At 37.6% G+C, this 20310-nt stretch overlaps 1 protein-coding gene, 1 long non-coding RNA gene and 1 other non-coding gene across 3 annotated transcripts in view; 1 reads left to right on the top strand and 2 right to left on the bottom strand.

Annotated features, from left to right (window-relative positions):
- The window catches only part of PEX5L (peroxisomal biogenesis factor 5 like), a 96860-nt gene that overhangs the window by 20882 nt on the left and 55668 nt on the right, over positions 1 to 20310 (bottom strand). Inside the window, exons 3-7 of the mRNA XM_085233407.1 lie at positions 20099 to 20203; positions 5963 to 6074; positions 3085 to 3294; positions 1834 to 1963; positions 1322 to 1418 (exon numbers count right to left, since the gene is read on the bottom strand). Of these exons, the coding sequence (XP_085089533.1) occupies positions 1322 to 1418; positions 1834 to 1963; positions 3085 to 3294; positions 5963 to 6074; positions 20099 to 20203 (654 nt within the window). The remainder of the gene's footprint in view (positions 1 to 1321; positions 1419 to 1833; positions 1964 to 3084; positions 3295 to 5962; positions 6075 to 20098; positions 20204 to 20310) is intronic.
- The window catches only part of LOC116217059 (uncharacterized), a 68656-nt gene that overhangs the window by 14878 nt on the left and 33468 nt on the right, over positions 1 to 20310 (top strand). The window lies entirely within an intron of this gene.
- LOC116217072 (U6 spliceosomal RNA) lies at positions 12972 to 13076 on the bottom strand. Its single transcript, XR_004160999.1, has one exon. It is a non-coding gene; the product is annotated as a U6 spliceosomal RNA (small nuclear RNA).

The raw sequence follows: 20310 nt of genomic DNA, 5'->3' as shown, positions 1-20310 counted from the left end.
GATTTTATATACTAAATTTGCAATTGCTTTTCCAGAGAGCAGCAGCACTTAGATTCTGTAACCATCTACTTCATTTACACACATCTAAGTTTAAACATAATTATTACTAATTATTATTATAATATGTACTATTAGACTGAAGAAAAAGTGTTTTGGGGCTCTTAAAGATAAGAAGGACAAAGCTTGTGAAAACATGTTGTCTAAGGATGATATTATGCAACAGATCTATTCCATTAAAGTGTATACATGTTGTACAGAAAGAAGACATTATGCATTGGAATTAATGTTAGGCTTTCCAAGGGGTAAAAATCCTGTTTGCAATGTAAAAATGGCAGGGAGGGAAAGACGACTTTTTCTCTAATAACAACAGAGAAATGAGTCTCTTTCTGCAAAAAGTAGTGCATGATCTCAGGAATGGCATTTGGCAATTTGGTATCTCATTTTTTCTTTTTCAAATGGGGCCATTAACTTTCATTAATTTCTAGATTTTCTGCCTGACAGAAAGCTTTTCAAGTGCAGGCATAAAAATAGCTGTGCAAGAAGAAAAATTGTTTTTAACTAGAAGTGAATCTGCTGAACAACTCTCTCTCCCCTGTCAGTAGCGTTAGCTGAATTTGAAAACTTTTGGTTAAGAAATAAAATGCAGGAAAGAAGATGAATATGCAATGTGAACTAAATGAATGCATATATAAAGGTATTTTTGTACATATTTGTGCATACATACATACTTAATACCATACAACTTTCAATAATTTCTACAAAGTCCTGTTCAGGGTTACCCTATGATAGTGGAACTGGGCAAATCTACAAACCTGCAGCCCGGAGTCCTCTGTGTTGGAGTTCATTTTCCAGCAGGAAAAAGTTCTTTGAAAACCTCGCTCCCCCACTCATGGAGGTAAACTACTAAACAATGTTGGCCTCATGTATTGCTTATCATTTCTCAATTTTGTGTATTTCTGATTCACCAACAGAATCAGAAAAGTTATCAAAAGTTATGTTTCAGGGATAAGCAACAATTACAAGTTCAAATTTCAGAACTGGAAGAAGAGAAAGAAGATACTGCTGTAAATTGTAGTTTGAGGCCTTTTGGACAGGAAGGTCACAGTTCCTTGCAGTATTAAACTGAATGTTTGAGATGATGAAATAGGCTGGTTTTGTAACATTAATTTGGAAGCTGTGTGAAGATTCAGCTGTATAAAGATTTTAACTGATGATCCTGAACATATCCCTTAAATATTTCTTCCAGCATGTGAGTAGTTAGCCAGTGGGACAATTCCTACTTGCCTCTTCAATGTTACTAAATCTACCAAATCTCTCTTACCTGTATTGCAGGTGCTACTTCTAGTTCTGATGTTGAATCAGTGTCGAAAGCGCTCTTGACATTAGTCAGCTCAGACTGTGATCTATTTTCAGTGGACCTAGAAATAACACATTTACAGACTTATCACTGTATGCTAATACACTGCCGTCTGTATTTCAGGCTAAGAGCCCATGCTGGCCTGTTAGTTTATTTCTTTTAACTGAGTTGTTGAACTCGGAGATATCAAAAGTGCCTGGAGCCTCTAGAGCGTTCCTGCTATTCAGCTGTTCAGTCCCATGCAGACAATAGTTAATGCAATAGAATCAGACCTAATTTACCAGTAAAGCACTGAGCATATATGGGCATGAACCTTGTATAGTGCAGTGGAGATGATGTCTCTATCACTTCATAGTAAAGCAAAATGAAGTTTGGTAATGACACAAGACTGCAACTGCAGTCTTTGTCTAACAATTAACCACTACTTTACAAGACTTCAATTCTTATTAGAAAATGAATGAAAGCAAAATTTGTACCATAAAAGCTCTTTTGATTGAGCTCTAGATGATGATGATGATGTTCGTTCTGCAGAAGGATGAACCTTGCAGCTCCTGTCTCCAGGAAAATTGACATCATCCCATTTCTCAATCTGTGTCTGAATATCAACTGAAAGATAAGAAAAGAAGATATGAATCTTTTAAAGAAACTGCTGTTTCTTAAATTTATTATCCTCTGTTAAGTAAATGGTCAGAAGAAATTGCGAAGCTGTGCCACCAAGTATTATTTTAATTAAGGTCCAGTGTACACAAATGCTGTGCACCTCTCTCACAAATATTCTCAAAAAATATTTGGAATTTGCAGCATTTACTAAATAATGATTTTTAAGGCTGTGTCTTAGTTTCAGCTGAGGTGGAATTGTTTTCTTCAGAGGGTCTGGTGTGGTGTTAGAGCATTCACAGTCAGAATGTCAGTGGAAATATTGACATAAAATCAGTGATTTGTGTGTCAGATCTGATTAAATTTTAGTTAGAAATATTTAATGTGTTTGTATTGTATTCAGATTGTAGAAATAGAACTTCTTCTAGTGACTACCATTTACAAGTAACTGTGCAGGCAACCAATAGGATTCAGTCGTATGTTTGCAAAAATGAGATGTTTAACTCCTGATGAAGACAAAGTTCTGTAAAAGAATTTCTGTGCTGGTGACTGGAAAATTTCCTACCTTGGTATAAATTACATTTACCTTGCAAATTTCTAAATTGCAATGCAAGTAATTTAGTTTGTATGGAACAAAATTAAGTTCACCTTTTCCAGAGCTCATCAATGGATCATGCTTGGCAGGATACTGAGTTGTGTTTGGGTTTTTTGTCCAAACGTATAACTCTTTTATCAAGAATGGAACTTTTTTTCTTTAGTATGAATGATGAAACAGTATTAAAAAAAGATTGTGTAATTATTTGTAGCACTTGCAGTTCTGAAAAGGACACTCAGTGTAGCCTGTCTCTAATGTGGGTTCTTTTCTCATGATATCCCTCTGCATTTCTCTGCCTTTTACTGATCCTGACTAAATTCTTTTTTGGAAACTCAGATCTTGATTTGCGAATTTACTGACAGCTTTATAGGTGTATCAAAAAGGGCAAAATGTTTATACAAAGTTAAGTGTACACTCTCTGTTAAAGTGCAGTGCAACAAAAAGTCTCATCTTGCTCACTATTTTGTGCTAGAAACAAGGTGAAACTTGTGCTAAGCAAGGCTATGTAATACTGATATAATAGCTACACTCTTACCTAAATCTAGTGAAGACTTGTCTGAAACTCTGACAGTCTGAACTTTCTGTTCAGCATCCACACTGATAAGGTCAGAATTGTCTGTCTTCTTTCTGTGGGCTGAAGTTTTTAAGCCTTCACCTCTTGATGGATTCTCTGATTTCTTTGCTTTGTTTTGGGTTTGTAAGGCAGGTTCACTAAGATCCAAGAGATCCAGACCTGTTGATAATACTTAGAGACAAAATGTTAGAATTCAGTGTTGTTTTAATTCAAATAGCTCGCATTTGTTTTGTTGTTGTTGTTTTTCCTTAGTTGGAACATGATTTAATGTCTTAGACTACAGTAGATGTATCTTTCCAGGCTAAGGCTGTCAACTAGCAAATTCAAATATAACTAGTGATTTCAGGTGCTTATCTGGGTGAAGTTTAAAAAAAAACTGATTTGCAAGAAAGGCTTTCAATCTGAGAGCCTTAAGATTGTAGCCTAAGTCCACATTTCCTTGTGTTTTGAAGATTTCTTGTACAGTGGAACATTTAGATTAGATTTAGTTTAATGCTTCGACTTACCATGTACTGATAAAAGTTGCTTAGTGCACTATTGTTGTGTCACATGCCAGTAAGAAAAAAACGGAAGAGTGGACAAGTGGACAATTTTCTCTAACATTTAATTGAGAGAGATTTCCTTTTCAGAGATGCTGAATTATTTTCATTAAACAAATATTTAAAATAACATATTTCTGAGAAAAAAAAACTGAACCCATCTTTCTTGTTCTGGAAGGCAACTCACCTTAGTTTCTCAGAACTATGCATGATGAATTCAGCCATTGATTTGTGGCACTAAAGATATGTTTTGGTAATGGAACTCAGTAGGTAATGTTGATGGTTGGACTCGGTGATCTTGAAAGTCTTTTCCAACCCAAATGATTTTATGATTATTTGATTCTGTAAGGTTAAAAATGATCTAAACTTGCACTCTCAGTGTTTCTGGACAAAACTTAAAAACTAGAGAGGCAAGTTCATGTTAGTTCACTGAGTTAGTTAGTGAGTCTGTCTTCTTTTAGATTCTTCAAAAAATCATAGTAGAAAGTGTGTTTTGTGTCATTTAAAGGAATTGCAATCAGATTCTATCACAAATATTTGAATATATTGCTGGACAAAGCAAATGTTTGTGATATTAATGAATCTTTTTAAGATAGGAAAGGAACCAGAGAAAACAAGAGCTATGTTTGATTCATCCATGTGTTTGGCAGAAACCAATAGATGCCACTATTTTCCAAAGGCTATATCTATTAGAGATGCAGAATACATATGAAAGTTGAGAAAGAAGAAGTTGTGCTAGAAAAGCTGCAAACAGAGCTAGCTAGCTCTAGCACGGATAGTATGATCCTAACAAAAAGAGAGCTGTGGATCTGAATCATAACTAGCAAAGGATCTGAGATTCTGAAGTTAAGGGTTTTGCAGTACTGAAAGAAGGCTATTGCACAGAAGACTGTAATGTAATCTTTTCCTCCTGGAAACAATCTCTGTTGCCTGAAATTTGGCCAACTTCTCTTGTCGAAAAAGAGTAAGTTTGTGGTTATTAACTGTATCTACTGTCATTGCTGTGTGTCCTTTTCAGGATAAATATTGCATATAATTATAAAATATATTGCTTTAGCTTGTGAAGACTGTATCTGTATGTAAGCCAGTCTTCAGTCCGAGTTTTTCATTTATGAGTTATTTGAAGAGTAACAGTTGAAATTCTTCAGCATGTAAAGAACAGGAATACTTCTTCATTATCAGTTTACAGGGGAAGTGTTTTTGGCACAGGAATTAGCACTGTCTCTTGTAGTGCTTTATCCACGTTCTTAGGAAATTACCAAATTTCATCAGTCTTCACAGAATAAAAAACTTTGATTTTGTTCTTAAGTACATCTGATACTCAGGGCAGATAGAGGACTTGATGCAGAAATGGGCTATTTCGTTTTACAACAAACAAGAGTCTTAAACAACCTGAAACATTTATATTCACTTCTGTAATATCTTTAGCTACCTAAAAGGAAATAATATTTACAAGTGTTCATTCGGTTCTGTGTTCCAATTTTGTTATTAGAACTCATATATTGCTTTAGACACATAATAATATAATTAGATGTAAGGATAATCACTGTTAATTAGTCATTTAGACATTTTAATAATTTGCACGTATATAGATTTTAATTAAATTGCTTCTAACAAGGCAAGTCATTGTATAAGATAGCAATAGAACATAGTAATTCTATTGATTTTTATGCGATCAGTCCGTCAGCTCAAATGCTTTGAATAGAAGATGACCAACTTCTAAAAGCACTTCTGCAGGGCGCTACATTTCTCTTAGTTCACATGTCTTTCAGGATTCACTCTGTATTATCTGCTTTACTATCTCAGCACAACACAAAGCAGAAAAGAAATTTGTTAAAACCTTTCATTACTGAAGTTTCCAAACTTAGCCTGGATAAGCTGTTTTGCTATCTCTTCCCCTTTTCTCAGACATCCCATCCAAGTTTTGGTTAAAGCACATATTTCCAAAGAATGGGTTTGGATAAAACTAAATTAAATGTGGCTTACCTGTAGGTTAAATTTTTGCAAAAACAAAGTTTGAGGATTTGTTGAGTAGAATTACACTTCCAGTTCAAGTTGCCTTTAATTCTAACTCAGAGATCTGCTGGAGTAAATGTGACTTGGATCACACCAGATTTGACCTCAAAATTAATGATCAATGTTTTTTCGAATAATAGATTGATCAATTATAATCAGTATATAATTTTGTGCAAATGGTAACAAATCTTTTTAAGTGACTTATTGCAATCACTTGACAAAATGCACAGTAATTAAAACAAATTTTTAATCTCTATTCAGGGATAGAACAGAAATTTGTTTACCTGCAGTATTTGAAGTTACAGGCCTTGCAACAGCTTCTGGTTTAGTTTCACAGAGAAAGTCATCAATGGAGGGACTCAGAAGGGGTCTGCTTTCTTGTTGCTCGTTCACTAGCTAGCAACAAAAAAACTCAGGGTCACAAAGTGTTTTGTTGGGTTGCACGGTTAAAGAAATGAAACATTTTTCTACAATATCTTGCTATATTTTGGATTGTTAGTGAGTAAGAGATTGAAATTAGGAGATGCACAAATAGCTCCAAAATTAAAAAAGTTATATTGCAGTTTTATTATACTCCATGGGAATTATTGCATACTCTTGCTTATAAGGCTAAAGCATTCAAGGTGTGTAACTTTCCTTCAAACCAATCAGTGAAGTTGGCCTTCTCTATCACCAGGAGACTAAAATGACCAGGAGACTTTAATATTTGGAAGCATTCTTTTTTTTAGCATGCCTCCCTACAGAACTTCCACACCACCATTCCATCCAGAAAATATGCATTAGCCCATTAAACAGTAAGTTGCTGAGACAGAAAACACTTCTCTGCAATACAAGGACATATGAATGACAGTGGATGGTCTCTGGTGAGTTTATGAACTTCCTGCATGAGTTTTGACTATATGGAGACTCATAATACAGTTTGTATTTATGAGTAGTTTTCCCTTTTTTTATTGTAATTGTAGTTGTGCATTGGTTTTCTACTACATAAATCTCCATATGACAGGCTTTTCATGTATTAAGTATTTTAAAAGATAAGCAGAATGGTCTCATAAATAAAAATCTCCTCTCTACTGTCATGCTCTGAAAGATCAAGCCCAATGGTGAGCTGGACGGACAACTGATGGTGTGCCCTGCATTGATTTCATCTTAATAATATGAATTCATTTTCTCTGTGTCTGTTACTTTCATCTGGAGCTCTTTCAGCCTTACTGTAATCCTCTCTCCTCCACTCCTTTCTGTTTTTCCTCTTTATGCTGTTGAGTTATCCAACTGTTCTCTTATGCGTATTTGAACTTTTGAATTGAGGATGCTAATATGGTGAAAAACTGGCAGAAAAAGGCATTCCTTTATTCTCATTCAGTGTTTATTAATTACTAGTATTTAGCTACCATAGTAATAGTATTGCCACTAAAGTTACTATAGCAAAACAGCTTAGGTTCACTGCCATTAGTTACTTGATTTTTATATTCCAATGTTGCAAGGAAATACTAGGACTTTTGAAATAAAAAGTCCATAATTTTGATAGATCAAACATTTAAGCTGGTACCTAAAGCTGGCTGGCTGCATAATCTGTCCACTCATTTATTTGCTGGGAATCTTATGATTTTGTACTGAAATATCAATTTATATGACTTACATGGAAGACAGATAAATGATTGCTTGCCCAACTGGGTGTAGCAGAATGTGGAAATGTGGGCACTTAGTTAAGAAATCTGGCAGTGGAACTGCCTCAAACTCTACTTCTGCATGCTAGACTGAAACTGCAGCTGCACCTTATAAGGGGAATTAATCAGTTGTTTTATAACTATCTGTATTGAGCACTCACGTTGCCGTCTCAGACGTTATTTGCTTAATTTGGTAAATCTCGAGCATGATTGGAAATTGCTTTTATACCAGCTGAAAAACTTTGATTTCCATTAAAGGTTGCTCTACTTTGTCCATGTTATCTCTAGCTGTATACATTTACCTACTAATCATATTTAAGACTTAAGATGACTTAGGACATCTCTGTAGGTGCATTTTTCTGTCTGTGCTTTGGTGATCTATTGGTGGAAAAAAACAAGAGTGGATGCCTAGGTAATACTTGACCAAACTAGTTTCAGTATTTTAAAGGTTTATGATCAACTCTACATATAAGTAAAATTTGCTCAAATAATTCTATATTTTCATTCTAGGAAGTAGCATGAGTACAACTGTTGCACTTTTGCAGTAAATTGCATATTCTGGTGAGCGTAATGTCCAGCAGAAAGATTGTCAAAGCATCTGAATCATTCATGTCTTTATTTTGTGATAAGCTACCAACTTAAAGAAAAGTCTGACATTGCTTGGAGGGGGACAGGAAGGATTACAGAAGAGTGACAGTATACTAGTAGTAATAACTGTAAATGTAAAAACTTCATATGAAGTACTCTTTCCATATAGGTACAGGTATATCAGTAGGGCACATCATCATGTACAATTTAGATGCTTATCTTTCCCATTAAGTTCCATGGAAATTTTCTTCAGTAGGAAAGAATGAGGAAAGGAAGAAATAAATAAGGAGTATGAGAACCAAGACAGCCAGGATCACTCACTGGCAACACTAGTGAAACTCTGAAGTCCAACTGCAGAGGCAATTCATTGCCCAAACCTGCTGGCAGAGAATAAACTGTGGGAAGAGCAGCAGTTAATTCTGAGAATCACAATCATGAAGGAGAAGGTGAATAAAATAAAACCAATCTCAGGTTCTTATGGTTTTGACTGATGTGTGAAATAGCATATGTCTATCATTTTTTTTTTTTTTTTTTCCTTTTGAAAGCTGGTTAGCACATTTCTTTATTATGTTGTTTTTATAAAAAAGACCAGCTCAGCCACAGGACCTCATTAGTGAGGTACCAGAATTATTGTTCAAAGTCCCTTGATAAAATTTTTCCATCAAATAGAAGGATTTAGGGTGACATCCACTTTTTCATAATCAGCTTCGCCAGCAGACGCCGAGATTTAATTTTCACAAAGTTGTGTCTTCTTTGTGATGTATTTGCAGCCTTTTTATTTAATCTGAAAAAAATAGGTTCTCTGATTCTCTCGCTACATGAATATGTACACTAAATTCATCAGAGATGGGCCACACAGATTATCAGATGGATAAAGAAAGCATTTTACAGAGAGACTAAAAGCAGCTGACTGGTTTAGCCTAACAAAATGAGGACTGTGTAGGAACACAATTATTCTTCCTGTATACATAAAGGATATATATATATATATACACGCACACACACACACACATATATATATATATATGTATATATATATATATATACACACACAAAGGGCTGGATAACCTTGGAGGAGGAAAGCTATTTCAACTCTGAAAAGGCTGGCACAAGAATGAAGAGATTTGTTCTGGAAATTAAAAGAATCTAAGTATCACAGCAGTGAAGTGTATAAACAGTATTTTTTTGGAGAGTGAGACAGAAAACCTATCTTTTCCAGTCTTATACATGGCTGCTTATGATGCGATTGCTTATGAGAAGTTGAGTATGACCCAGAGGATCCCTCCCAGTCTTGTCTCTTGTGCTCTCATGACTAAGGACTGGAAGTTGTAGGAGTGCCTTATTAAAAAGATTGTTCCTGTGAAAAACAGTGTGCTTTCAACTGAAGTATTGAGGTTGAAACATGAAAGCAAATACAGGATCAAGTATACTAATTCTTGGTATATACAAACTACATATGTATGGCAATACAACATGTTAGAAAACTATGTTTTTGATGTGAAAGAAGTGTTTTGTGATGGATCAGACCTCAAGAAGTTAAATACTGCCATGAGCTGATATTTTTGCTGTAGATAAATGGGCAGAGAGACAAGTTTCTGACATTACTGTGTATGCAACGCCCCTTGGTAAGTCCTCAGTCTCACACATCGAATTTCATTTTGCTACCTCATATATTGTACCAAATTTATCCTTGTTTTCACTCTACTCAACTTATTAGAGTTATATCAGGCATGAATTTGGAGTAGTGCTATAAAACATTCACGAGATGAAAATTATTATCTATATTAAAGTAATAATTTATGGTTCTCAAGCACCTTTCAGGGTGAGTATCAAAGAATGCTTTAAACCATTCATGAATCAAATCTGGCAGCGCCATGGAGCCGAGAAGTATTATCTCTACATTGCAGACAAGAGAAGCAAAGGCAGTGAAGGAGGCCGACCAGCATCCTGTGGTGCTGGGAGCAGGAGCAGGCTGCTGGTTCTGCACAGCAGTGATGCGTGTGGTGTTTGTACAGGCACCAAGCTGGGTAGACTCAGCCTGTGAAATTATTGATTTCTGAGCACTCATTTAGTGACTGAGTACCATAAATTCTCACCTTGTCTCTGAGAATTTTTCTTCACAAAATCTATTGTAATTAAAAACGTGCCTTTAGCTGAAGCATATCTAAAATTTGTGAAGGATGATATTCTTGACTAACGATTTGAAGAATCTCAACCACAGTATAAAATGCTGCTCCTAAATTTAGACAGTTTTACATTCTTCTGGCACTGACCAGCACAACAGAAAAACCTGCCTTTTCTCCCCTCAGTGCTGCCACTGAACCTCCATGTTCCAAAAAGCAATCTGTGAACTGTGGTGTTTTGGGAGGGACATTAGGAGAGCCAGAAGCATCATTTGATGGCTAATATCAGCCTGATTCCTTACATGTATTCACAGCGAGGGTTGTTTTGTACAGAACTGAGCTGAGACACAGAGGCCTTCTCAGAAGGCAGTCAGCGCTGCACCAGCAGCTGCAGACTTGACATTCCACCTCAGCAGCAGGAGCACTGAGGGGAATCCCCAGACCTCTATTTTCTGTGCCCTGCCACCTCATCCCCAGATGTCTGCATTCCCCATCAGGACAGTTTATTTCTCACAGCTGCCTGCACTGATGGATTCTTGCCTTCCTCGGTGCTCAGGTGTGGTAGGTGCTCTTTGTGCTGCCCCCAGAGCGGCTGTGAGGAAAGGAGGTGGCGGTTTGTGATGGTCCGTCTCTGTATGCTCCTCAGTGGTGAGAGGTATGTATAATTCTGATGGGCAGGGATAAAGCAGCTGAATTGGGATCAAAAAGCTCTAGAAAATCCTGGTGGGTTATAATATGAGTGTGCTAGAGCTGGAGGGAAGGTATTGTTCCAGGAGAGGGGAAGTGGTAGCCCCACTGAAAAGGCATGTAACCATGAGGGGACTTTTCTTCTTCTCTCTAGCAAATATGCAGCCTGGTCTCAGCTTTTACCAATTGCTTGTCCAACTCCTCTTCTGCCCTATATTCATCCCTTAACAGTCCTGTGCTGTATTTTCACCCCTTGTAAAGGTGCTCCATGCTTGGTAAGTTTTATTCTCAGAGGTGCTGCCTTGTGGGCCTGTGTGGGCACAGCCTGCATCCAGCTGCTGCTATGGTGACAGCTTGGTCTCCTGTGAAAACTTCTTTATTTTCTGTCCCTGGGTCCTCTGGTGTGTGGTCTTAATGCAGATGCATTTCATGGTGCTAATGGTGGTGGTGTTGTAATACATTCTGCAGGAGAAAAGGTGAAATTGTATGGTACAGCAGCTGTGGAGGCTTTGGTTTTGTTTTGCTCTCAGTTTACAGTTTATGTTGTGGAAACAAATTTATGACATTCCTAGACGGTAGCCAAAAAAACCCAAAAAAATTAAAAAAAAAAAACGAAAAGAAAAAGAAAAAAAGCTGGGTTTGGGAGGAAGTGGGTCTGTGCCATGAAATGGGGCTGTGAAAGGTTTTCACAGAGCAGCTGAGCACACCTGGTACTCAGGGGTCAGCTGCGGGAACCAACTCCATGTCTCCTGTTACATTTACAGCTGATGTTCAGCTGTGCAGCCTGCCCTGCTTGTGGTTGCAGGTGCTCTGCCTGCTCTCGCTTCCTGGAGCACTCTGCTTGCACCGCACTGAGGAGTGGAACATGCTCAGGCTGTCAGTAAGGTATTATGGTCATGATGTACTGTTTTTAAATCCTCTCTTTCTATGTTTCTGATGTTTGTCTGTTTGCAATACGCCATAAATGCTGTTTTGTTTCTTTCTTTCTTTTTTTTCATTAGTATCAATAGAGGATAACGTAATGCCAGTCTTTAAGATAAAGGAGCTAAGTTGTGGGGTTCCAGCCAGGCAGAGGTAACTAATTAGCACCTATGTTTTGAGCACATGGTGAACTAGTTCTCTTAAATTAAATGCCCACGTTCCCTCTACGTCCAACAGGGAGAGATAGATGACTTGAAAAGCAACTCCAGAGGGAGCACTGTCTGCCTAATTTAGGCCCTCCCTCAGGGGGCTTTCGAGGGCTCTTGGCTTTCCTGCCCATTCTGTATGGAGCTTAATTTAGTAGGACTGTTTCAACAGGCACCTAAAACTGAGCTCTAATTACCTACACAGGTTACTTGAACAGGATTTTACCAATTTTGTCACTTGAATTGCTCAAGGAATAAATTTAGGAAGCCCCAAACTACAACTGGATATGTCCCTGTGCAGTTGAGCAAGGGATCTGATAGCAAGTATTGATGGCTTTTGCCATTCTTCTGCCCACTCAGTGTCTTGGGAGTGTGGTTGGAGCTGTGGAATGGACCAGTGGAATGATCTGACTTAAAAATCTCAGGAGATAGTAATGAATGGTCAGTATATGAGAAAGCAGGAATCTTTTAATTTGGAATTTCTATAGGAGAAGTTGTGTTTTGGAACTTTAATCTGAGAGAAACTTGTCTGTTACTTGAGTGAGACTAGGTAGACAGGTGAACTAGATGTAGTAGTTTTGGTGCTATACTGTTGTTTTAGGTTTTAACCTAACCAGAGGCATCATCAGACTTCAATCGCTAATAATTTCTAGTATATATTTATATATATATATATAGCAACAATTTCTTGATAATGCTCATGAAAATTCTCTTTATGTATTTAGCACACCATGATCTTTAGTGGTGATCACTAAGTTAAGGGGAAGCAAGCAATTTCTGTGGATTCATTTCCGTTAACTAGATATTTCTAAGTATTGGTAAGCTGAAACCAGTTCTAGAATTTGAGGTGGTTGTTTACTGAAGCATAAATTGAAGTTCTGTATCTATGGATCTAATGATCTTGGCAGGAAAAGTAGTGGAATTCCTTCCCTTTTTCTCAGAGGGAGGCTTGAAAAAGACATCCTGACAAAACCAGGAGTCTCACGCTAGAAGTTGAATTTGCATGAACTGTACTTTTCTTCCCCCGCTTTTCTAGCATGTCCGTAAGTATTTCACAGGGAAAAATTACACCACTCCCAGCCACAGTTTTATTCACAATCATACAGTAAGTGTGATAAGTGCTCGACTTCTTGCATTATCCTTGTGCCAGGGTCGTGCTAATCTTTTCTCTGTCATTCTAGTGTGAATTTATGTCCCAGCAAAACTGACATTTCAGCCAAATATTTGGTTTTCACAGGAACAGATCAATATACATGGCATACAGCATAACTGACTTCTACCTAACATGAATTGTGGGTAGCTCTAAATGGAAACAAGCTAGTTTTGCCCTCCAGCAAATAGCAGTTTGATGTTGTTGCTTCTCTGAAGACTAGTCTTGTTCGGCAGGTGATAACTGGTACTCTGTTGCTAAGTAGTAGGAAGTGTGTGTGGTGGCTTATGAATCAGAGGTGACAATATCTTACTGAAATCACAGAAGCCCAGAAATTCCCTGGGGCTTAATGCCCCAGACTGACCCAGAGCTTGTGTGAAGACTGAGAAGCTGTGGAAGGATTTCTATAGACACCATATTGGATATTTAAATTCACAGGAAAGCAGTGTTGTTTAAAGGTCACGGTTGATATCTAAATCAATAAATGATAATGTGTTTATGTTGCATCTTCAGAAACAACAGATGTACTGATTGGTGAGAACTCCTGCTGTGATTGCTGTGTCACAGTAGCACGTCTGTGTTTGTCAGTGCTGACCTAGACAGATTATGTTGTGTAGCTGCAGTGTAGGACTAAATATCTCGCAATTCCCAATCTTTTTCCCTCTGATCTTTGTCTGGATAAGAAAACTAAAAGGGACCACTTGCCAAATTTGGGAATTGTATCTGGCTCCTGTTTTTTTTGGGCTCACTCCAGCAAGCCACTTAACACATGTCCTACCAAGCTCAAGGTTAAGCATGCACTTTACTGCTTTGCTGGATTAGAGCCATGGGGGAAAGGGATAACAGATGTGGTTTTCGTGTTTTGATTGTGACTGACAGTTTGGCCTTTCCTACACATATAAAAATGTTAATTACTATAAGTCTGTTGCATTAAAAATGATATGCTTTGTGTACTTTAAAGGTAAGGGAAGTTGTTTGCTGAAAGAGGTGCATCTCCATTTCCTGAGTGTGGAAGATTTGGTGTACCCTCACTTACGCACTGTCTTTGTGGTGTCACCATGTGATTTATATTTTGGCCTCGCCCCTTTCCAATACCCCAGTTCTTCCCAGTGGAGAGCCACTCTACAGGTGTGGTCAAAGACAAAATTAACTAATTGTCACAGATGCTTAGAGACTCTTGAAATAACACAGATGCTCAAAAAAACAAATTGCAAAATATTCCTTTAAAATGTTTTCTGTTGATACTAGTTTATGGTAATATCTAGTCTGTACTCCTAAAATGACCTGCTGGTTAACTGAGGGATTAACAGATTGGACTTTTCAACTGAATAAGTGAAACTCGTCCAGAATGGGCAGGCTATGGAATCCCAAAGCATTCTGTTGAGAAAGCCCCTCAAGAGATAAACCTGTTCTGAGGGAGGCATGGAGAGGCACAGAAGTGCTATGACAGTACCTACAGGGGGCAAATAGGATCTATCAGTTCTACTTCTTGTGTCACTTATTGGGATTTCTTTGTGTGACAACTCCAGCTAAAGAAGTGGTCTGACTTTGTGAGTGCTTTTTAAAGAAATGACAAACTAGAGAAGTCCTGTTTCATTAATAATGCAGGTATTATGTACCCTTGCAGCATTCTTGAGACAACGACTGCTTGCAGAATAGTAGGAAATTATGTAATGTTTTTTTCCTTAGCTGACAGAAAAGACGCCTGCTAGCATATTGAACTGAGCTGTCTGTGCTAATTCTCTGTGAATCACCGGTGATCCACAGATAAATTTGGGAGCTTTTGTGGATTACATTCAGCTTTGTGTACTGTTCTGAGTAGGAAACATTATCAAATGTCAGGTTAGATGGAAGATGTACACCTGCTTTTTTAAGACTAGATTTTCATGACATTAGCAACTTGGAGAGTTAACAGCATCAAAAATACACGCTTATTGTGTGTTGCTTTCATAAAGATCATGCTATTCTTACTGATCTTCAACTGTGTTGAGAATGACCTGTGTCTACTTTAGTACTTGACCCATGTCTAAAACAGATTCATCAGTTACTCTACCCATGCTTTATCGCTGAATACAGGCTGTAATTATTTTAAAATCACACCAATTTCTTTTTCCTTCCTGTAGCATTCTGTAGCATACGTAAAATCCATGTTTCTGTATGCATTACCATGGGCAGGCGTAGGAATCGAATCCTCATTTCCTCCTAAGTTATCCTGGTTGCCCACGTGTCATGGCTGTCCATATGCCATGTATGTATGGCATGTATTTGCTTTGAAATGGTTTTATTTGCAAACTGAAATGCTTGCAGCTTGAAAGGTGCTTGTGACTTTTTTGGACTTTCAGTGCAATATAACAATTTCATTGCCCAAATAACAAATTAATTGCATACAGAATACTTGTAAGTATGTGGTTTGCAATTCTTTAAAAGGATGGTATATTTTTACTCACAGTATTCATTAAAAATCAACAAATTTATGAAAATTAATTCCTATTCATAAAAACTGATATGAAAAAGCAAGGCTAAATGAGCATAATGCATTATTTACAAACAATTTTGTCCAGTTTTCTGTGCTTATGGAATTGTAGCACACTTTAAAGTACTAAACAGTGTAATAAACTTTGTTCTATGAAAAAATTACACTACAAATTCCCATGGTAAAACTTATTTCATGGAAAAATGTATTTAATTTGTGACAGAGAAACTTGGATAACTTCAGGCAAGCAGCCAATTTATGACTCTTAAGCATATTGTCAAGGCAACTTTCTTTACTATGCTCATGAGAATATTTCCACTGAAATTATACATACTGCCCTAGAAGCAAAGTGTTAAGCAATGTTTAACTTGGAGGTAAAGATTTAATTAATATTTGTACTGCTAAGCGTGCATTTACATGCTTTGTACTTTATTGTGCTTATATTATTATTAATAATAGATTAATCGAGACTGGTTTGAGATGTATGGAAAACACTGCTAATTAGTTTATCTTTAATCCTGTAAAAAGAATACAGAAATATGATTACAGATCAAGTCCCCCTGAAATCACTGAAGAAATTGCCACTGTTCTCAGAAGGCAGATAGGAATTATTGTTGTCCAGAGTTAATTCTTGAAATTTCCTAAAATTGGGATTTTTTTTTTTTACACTAATGTATATGAATTACTTAAAATGAAGTTACTTCTACTTGAGAAATGTTGAAGAGAAATTCATTATGTTCACTTCAACTCCCTTCCCTTCCCTTCTGATGTTATTTAGGAAACATTTACTGTCATTCAGTGCAAGTCTAATGCTAAGAGGCTTAGAATAAATGTGATTGATTCTGAGCAGATAGGACTGTTAAGCTCTATATGGAAAACTGTTACGCAATTTCATATAATATATGTACTTCTTGATACATGCCTCAATTTACTAACAACAGAGCGATTTATGTATCTCTATTCTGTATCCTCTATAAAATTTGTCAGTTTATATATTAGATTTAAGGAAAACAAACAAGAAAGCAGCCAAACACAACAAGAAAACACAAACAACTAGAATGTAGGTACTGGAAATATTTGAGTATCTTTAGTTATAAGAAAAGGTGCAATGGCATGGAGGTGAAGTTCACTTTCAGAAAATATCCCTTCTAATATGGAAGAACAATTATGTTGATTCTAAGAATAAACAAAATTTAAAAAGAACCTTAAGTTTCTAATGTAATTAATAGGCCTGTATTAATGAAAGATCTCCCTATGGAATGCTTGAGTCGTAGCCTTCACTTTTCATGGGGCACACTGAACTTCAGCATGTTTTATTCTAATAATGCAACTTCAGATCTTTAAACTTTTCAGTTCAAATTCTAAAATGAAGCATTCTGTACGTTAACTTCTTAAATTATAAGTGGTCAATACCAAGGTTTTATTCTGAGCAATGTCTGTGCAGTAAGCAGACAGTTCTTCTCTCCTACAAGTTCCTTCTCTGAAAGAGTTGTTTGGCACTGCCATGGGCTGCCCAGGGAGGTGGTGGAGGTCTTCAAGAAACATTTAGATGTTGTACTAAGAGATGTGGTTTAGTGAATTGCTGGTAGGTGGGCAGTTGGACTGGATGGTCTTGGAAGTCTTCTCCAACCTTGGTGACTCTATGATTCTCCCTTTTTTTCAGTAATAAACAGAAGTTGGGATAGCTTTCAGTACAGAATTGGCATTTCTTTTTCCTGTTGGAGAATTTTTCGTGGACTCCCAGTCTGCTGTTTAATAACAGCGTATCTGCCCCAGGATCATCTTGGACATGAATCTCCTTCTGCAGGTCTTATTTCCTTCTATCACCTTAAAAGGGCTCCTACTACCAGTAGCTTTCCAATTTGAGTTCTGTTGAAGAATCTGAATTAGGTGTGATGAATATGGAACAAATAACTCATGACACTTTGAAATTTGTTTAAAATCAGGCTGGCAGTGCATTATATCATGCTCTTTTTACTGTTCAATAAAGCAGTTTATCGTATTTTGAAGTTTAAGTGTGGATCAAAGTACTTTATTGAATCAGCTCCTTTGAAGCTCACTGACCTGTGGCAAATGGGGAATTCATAGTGACTGTACCATCAAACTTTGATGCCTGGGACTATTAAAGTTTAAACTTCTCATTAGAAAGTTATTAGGAAATAATTTTTAAGCGTGCTTTTTTCCTCCTGCCTAAAATGTTGTGGAGAGGTTAAACAAAAACATTTGAGAATTGAAATCAAGCTTCTATGCACAATTTTCTTATGTATGTCTTATAAATGAGAAAATTATGCATAAGATAATTTCTGTCCTAGCTTTGGTTAGCAGTATGTTTGTTCACAGCTTAACTTTCCATTACTTTCTGAACTTTCCACAAACTTGCTTTCACTTTTGTCTAGATTTATTCATACCAAAAGTGCCTCTTTTCATTTGTTCCAGTCTCTTCTGAATTATCTTTAAAAGATAAAGAGAGACAGCGACTTACTATGGAGTTACATTGTACAAAATCCCATTAGTGTAGAAAGCTCTCTCTTGATGCTTGAAAGTATTAACTCTGGCAACTACTGAATGCCTTTTCTTACCAATAAAGTGACTTTCACTGAAAATAATTGGGATAGAATCACAGAAAATAGGTGCTGAAAGGCATATTCAATTACCAAGAATACCCCTCTGCTTACTGTAGTAGATTCATTAATGCTGGAATGATTGTTCACATTCCTTGTTGCCGTATATCAGAACAGCCCCCCAGGAATCTGTCGTACTTTCTCAGTTTATTTGAAGATTTGCCTTGAGATCTGATATAAAATAAATTCCGAGCTGGAAACTTTGTCAAAATTTTATTCGTGCTGAGTAGTCGTCAACAAATAAGGTTATTTTACAAACAGGGCTTAGGTAGGAGCTAATAAAATGTGAGCGTGTACCTGAATTGTTCTCTGTTGGATATGGTTTTAATCTTTTTTAGAGGAAGAGAGGAAAACATAAGACTTCAGGGACTTCTCTATATTATCACTATTTATCAGTTAAAACAAGGATTTGGCATCTCCTCTTTGTGTCTGAGATTCCCCCTCTGCTTCTTTGGTAGTCTGCTTTTATAGTTAGACATGATTAGTACTCTATTCATTAAAGATTTTGGGGAATCTACTTTTCTAAAAGCAAATACTCTTCTATCTGGGCTCAATCCTGGCGTTCTGCTTACAGATTTTGTTGCTTAGCTAGCTGTACTCTGAGAGATGAGGCAGGACAATATGTAATGAAATTCCTGATAGAGAAATATATCTACACACACACCCTACTGGGTTTAGTGGTGTTGATCACTTTGGAAATACCAGGCCTTATTTTCATGACCTAGTTTAGTCTGGCTTGGGAATTCTGTTTGCAGCCAATTTGGAACTTGCACATTTCCCACTGTGTGTGGCAACCATATCTGTTTCATCATGTGGAGAGCCCAGATGAACACTAATGGTAATGGTTAAATTTGTTCCACAACATACCAGTGTGTAACTCTGAATGAATGGTCTGAACAAGAGGTTTACACAGGCACACTAAGGAGACAGCATCTCAAAATAACACGACATCCAGACAGTTAGGGTATAAATGATGTATGCGACATGGTCATGGAGCTGTACATCACATGTACATGATGCAGAGATGGCTATGGAAAATACTCACTTTTTCACTTGATTCTGCTTCCTTTTGGCTTCTGCACCCCTTTGGTGCATAGCAGGGAAGTTGGAATTTGCATTTAGTGGAAGAAATTACACTAACAGACATACATTTCACTCATAAATGTATCACACAATTGCTGAGCAGACTGACAGACAACTGGTACAAATGGTGCATAAACATTCAACGTTAAACATTGTTTAAGCAAATGAAAATTTTGCACTTATGAAGGAAGGGGCAGCATTCTGTATTAGTTTCTAATTGTTCATCAACAATTAAGGGCAAAATTAGAAATGGCAGACTAAAGAGAGCATCCTTTTTCTTTGGGCTGTCAGTTCAGAGACATCAGAGTTAGAGCAGAAGCAGAGTTGGGTGTTCAGCACATTCATGGATGTGAACACCACGAGGGAATGGAATCACTGCTGGAGTGAGATGGAAGTGCTGTGCTGTGTGGCACTGTTGCAGCCACTGACTTCCATCAGGTGAGGGGTCCTCCTGGTGCTTGCTGGCACCTTAACACGTGGGGCTCTGTGCACTGAAGTTATGTCTTTCCAGCGACTGGGCTTGTGGGAATGGAAGCAGGATGTACAGAGCAAATAATCTGCCTTGGACCACTGGGAGCCTAGGGATGACATCTGAAATATTTCAAATACTACTACGGAGTGAGTCTTCCTCTGTATGTGCTGAATATGAAACAAGTATAGGTTGCGTGATTGCTGGCTTTATAAATAGGTATTTTGAATCAGGTTTAGGCAACTTGCTGGTATGTGGCTGAAATTTCTAAGAATCTTTTTATCTAATGGGGAAAAAAATGTTTTTGTTTAACTTTCACGTGAGAACATCTCAACCCCAAGCTATTGACCCCGAGCAGCTCCCCCACACTGCCGCAATGCACATCCCCACTCTGCCGGCCGGGGCCGCGTGCTCTGAGCCCCGCGCTGCGCCCACCTGTGACGCCATAGTGAGGAGGGGCTTTTCCTCTGCAGCCTCATCCCTCGGAATCTCCTTCATCACCATGGCAACAGCCTTATCTGCCGCCCTAGAGCCTTTCCCCTACAACAGGGAAACCAACAAGGGCGAGTCAGCAGCAGCCCGAGCGGCGCCCGCGCAACGCGACACGAGACGGCGCGTACTGCAGGAGGCAAGGTCTGGGTCGACGT

The sequence above is a fragment of the Meleagris gallopavo genome, chromosome 11 (genome assembly GCF_905368555.1).
Source record: "Meleagris gallopavo chromosome 11, MGAL_WU_HG_1.1, whole genome shotgun sequence".
Taxonomy (NCBI): Eukaryota; Metazoa; Chordata; class Aves; order Galliformes; family Phasianidae; genus Meleagris; species Meleagris gallopavo.
The sequence above is the reverse complement of the archived record's forward strand: the minus strand, read 5'-3'. Positions and strand labels throughout refer to the sequence as shown.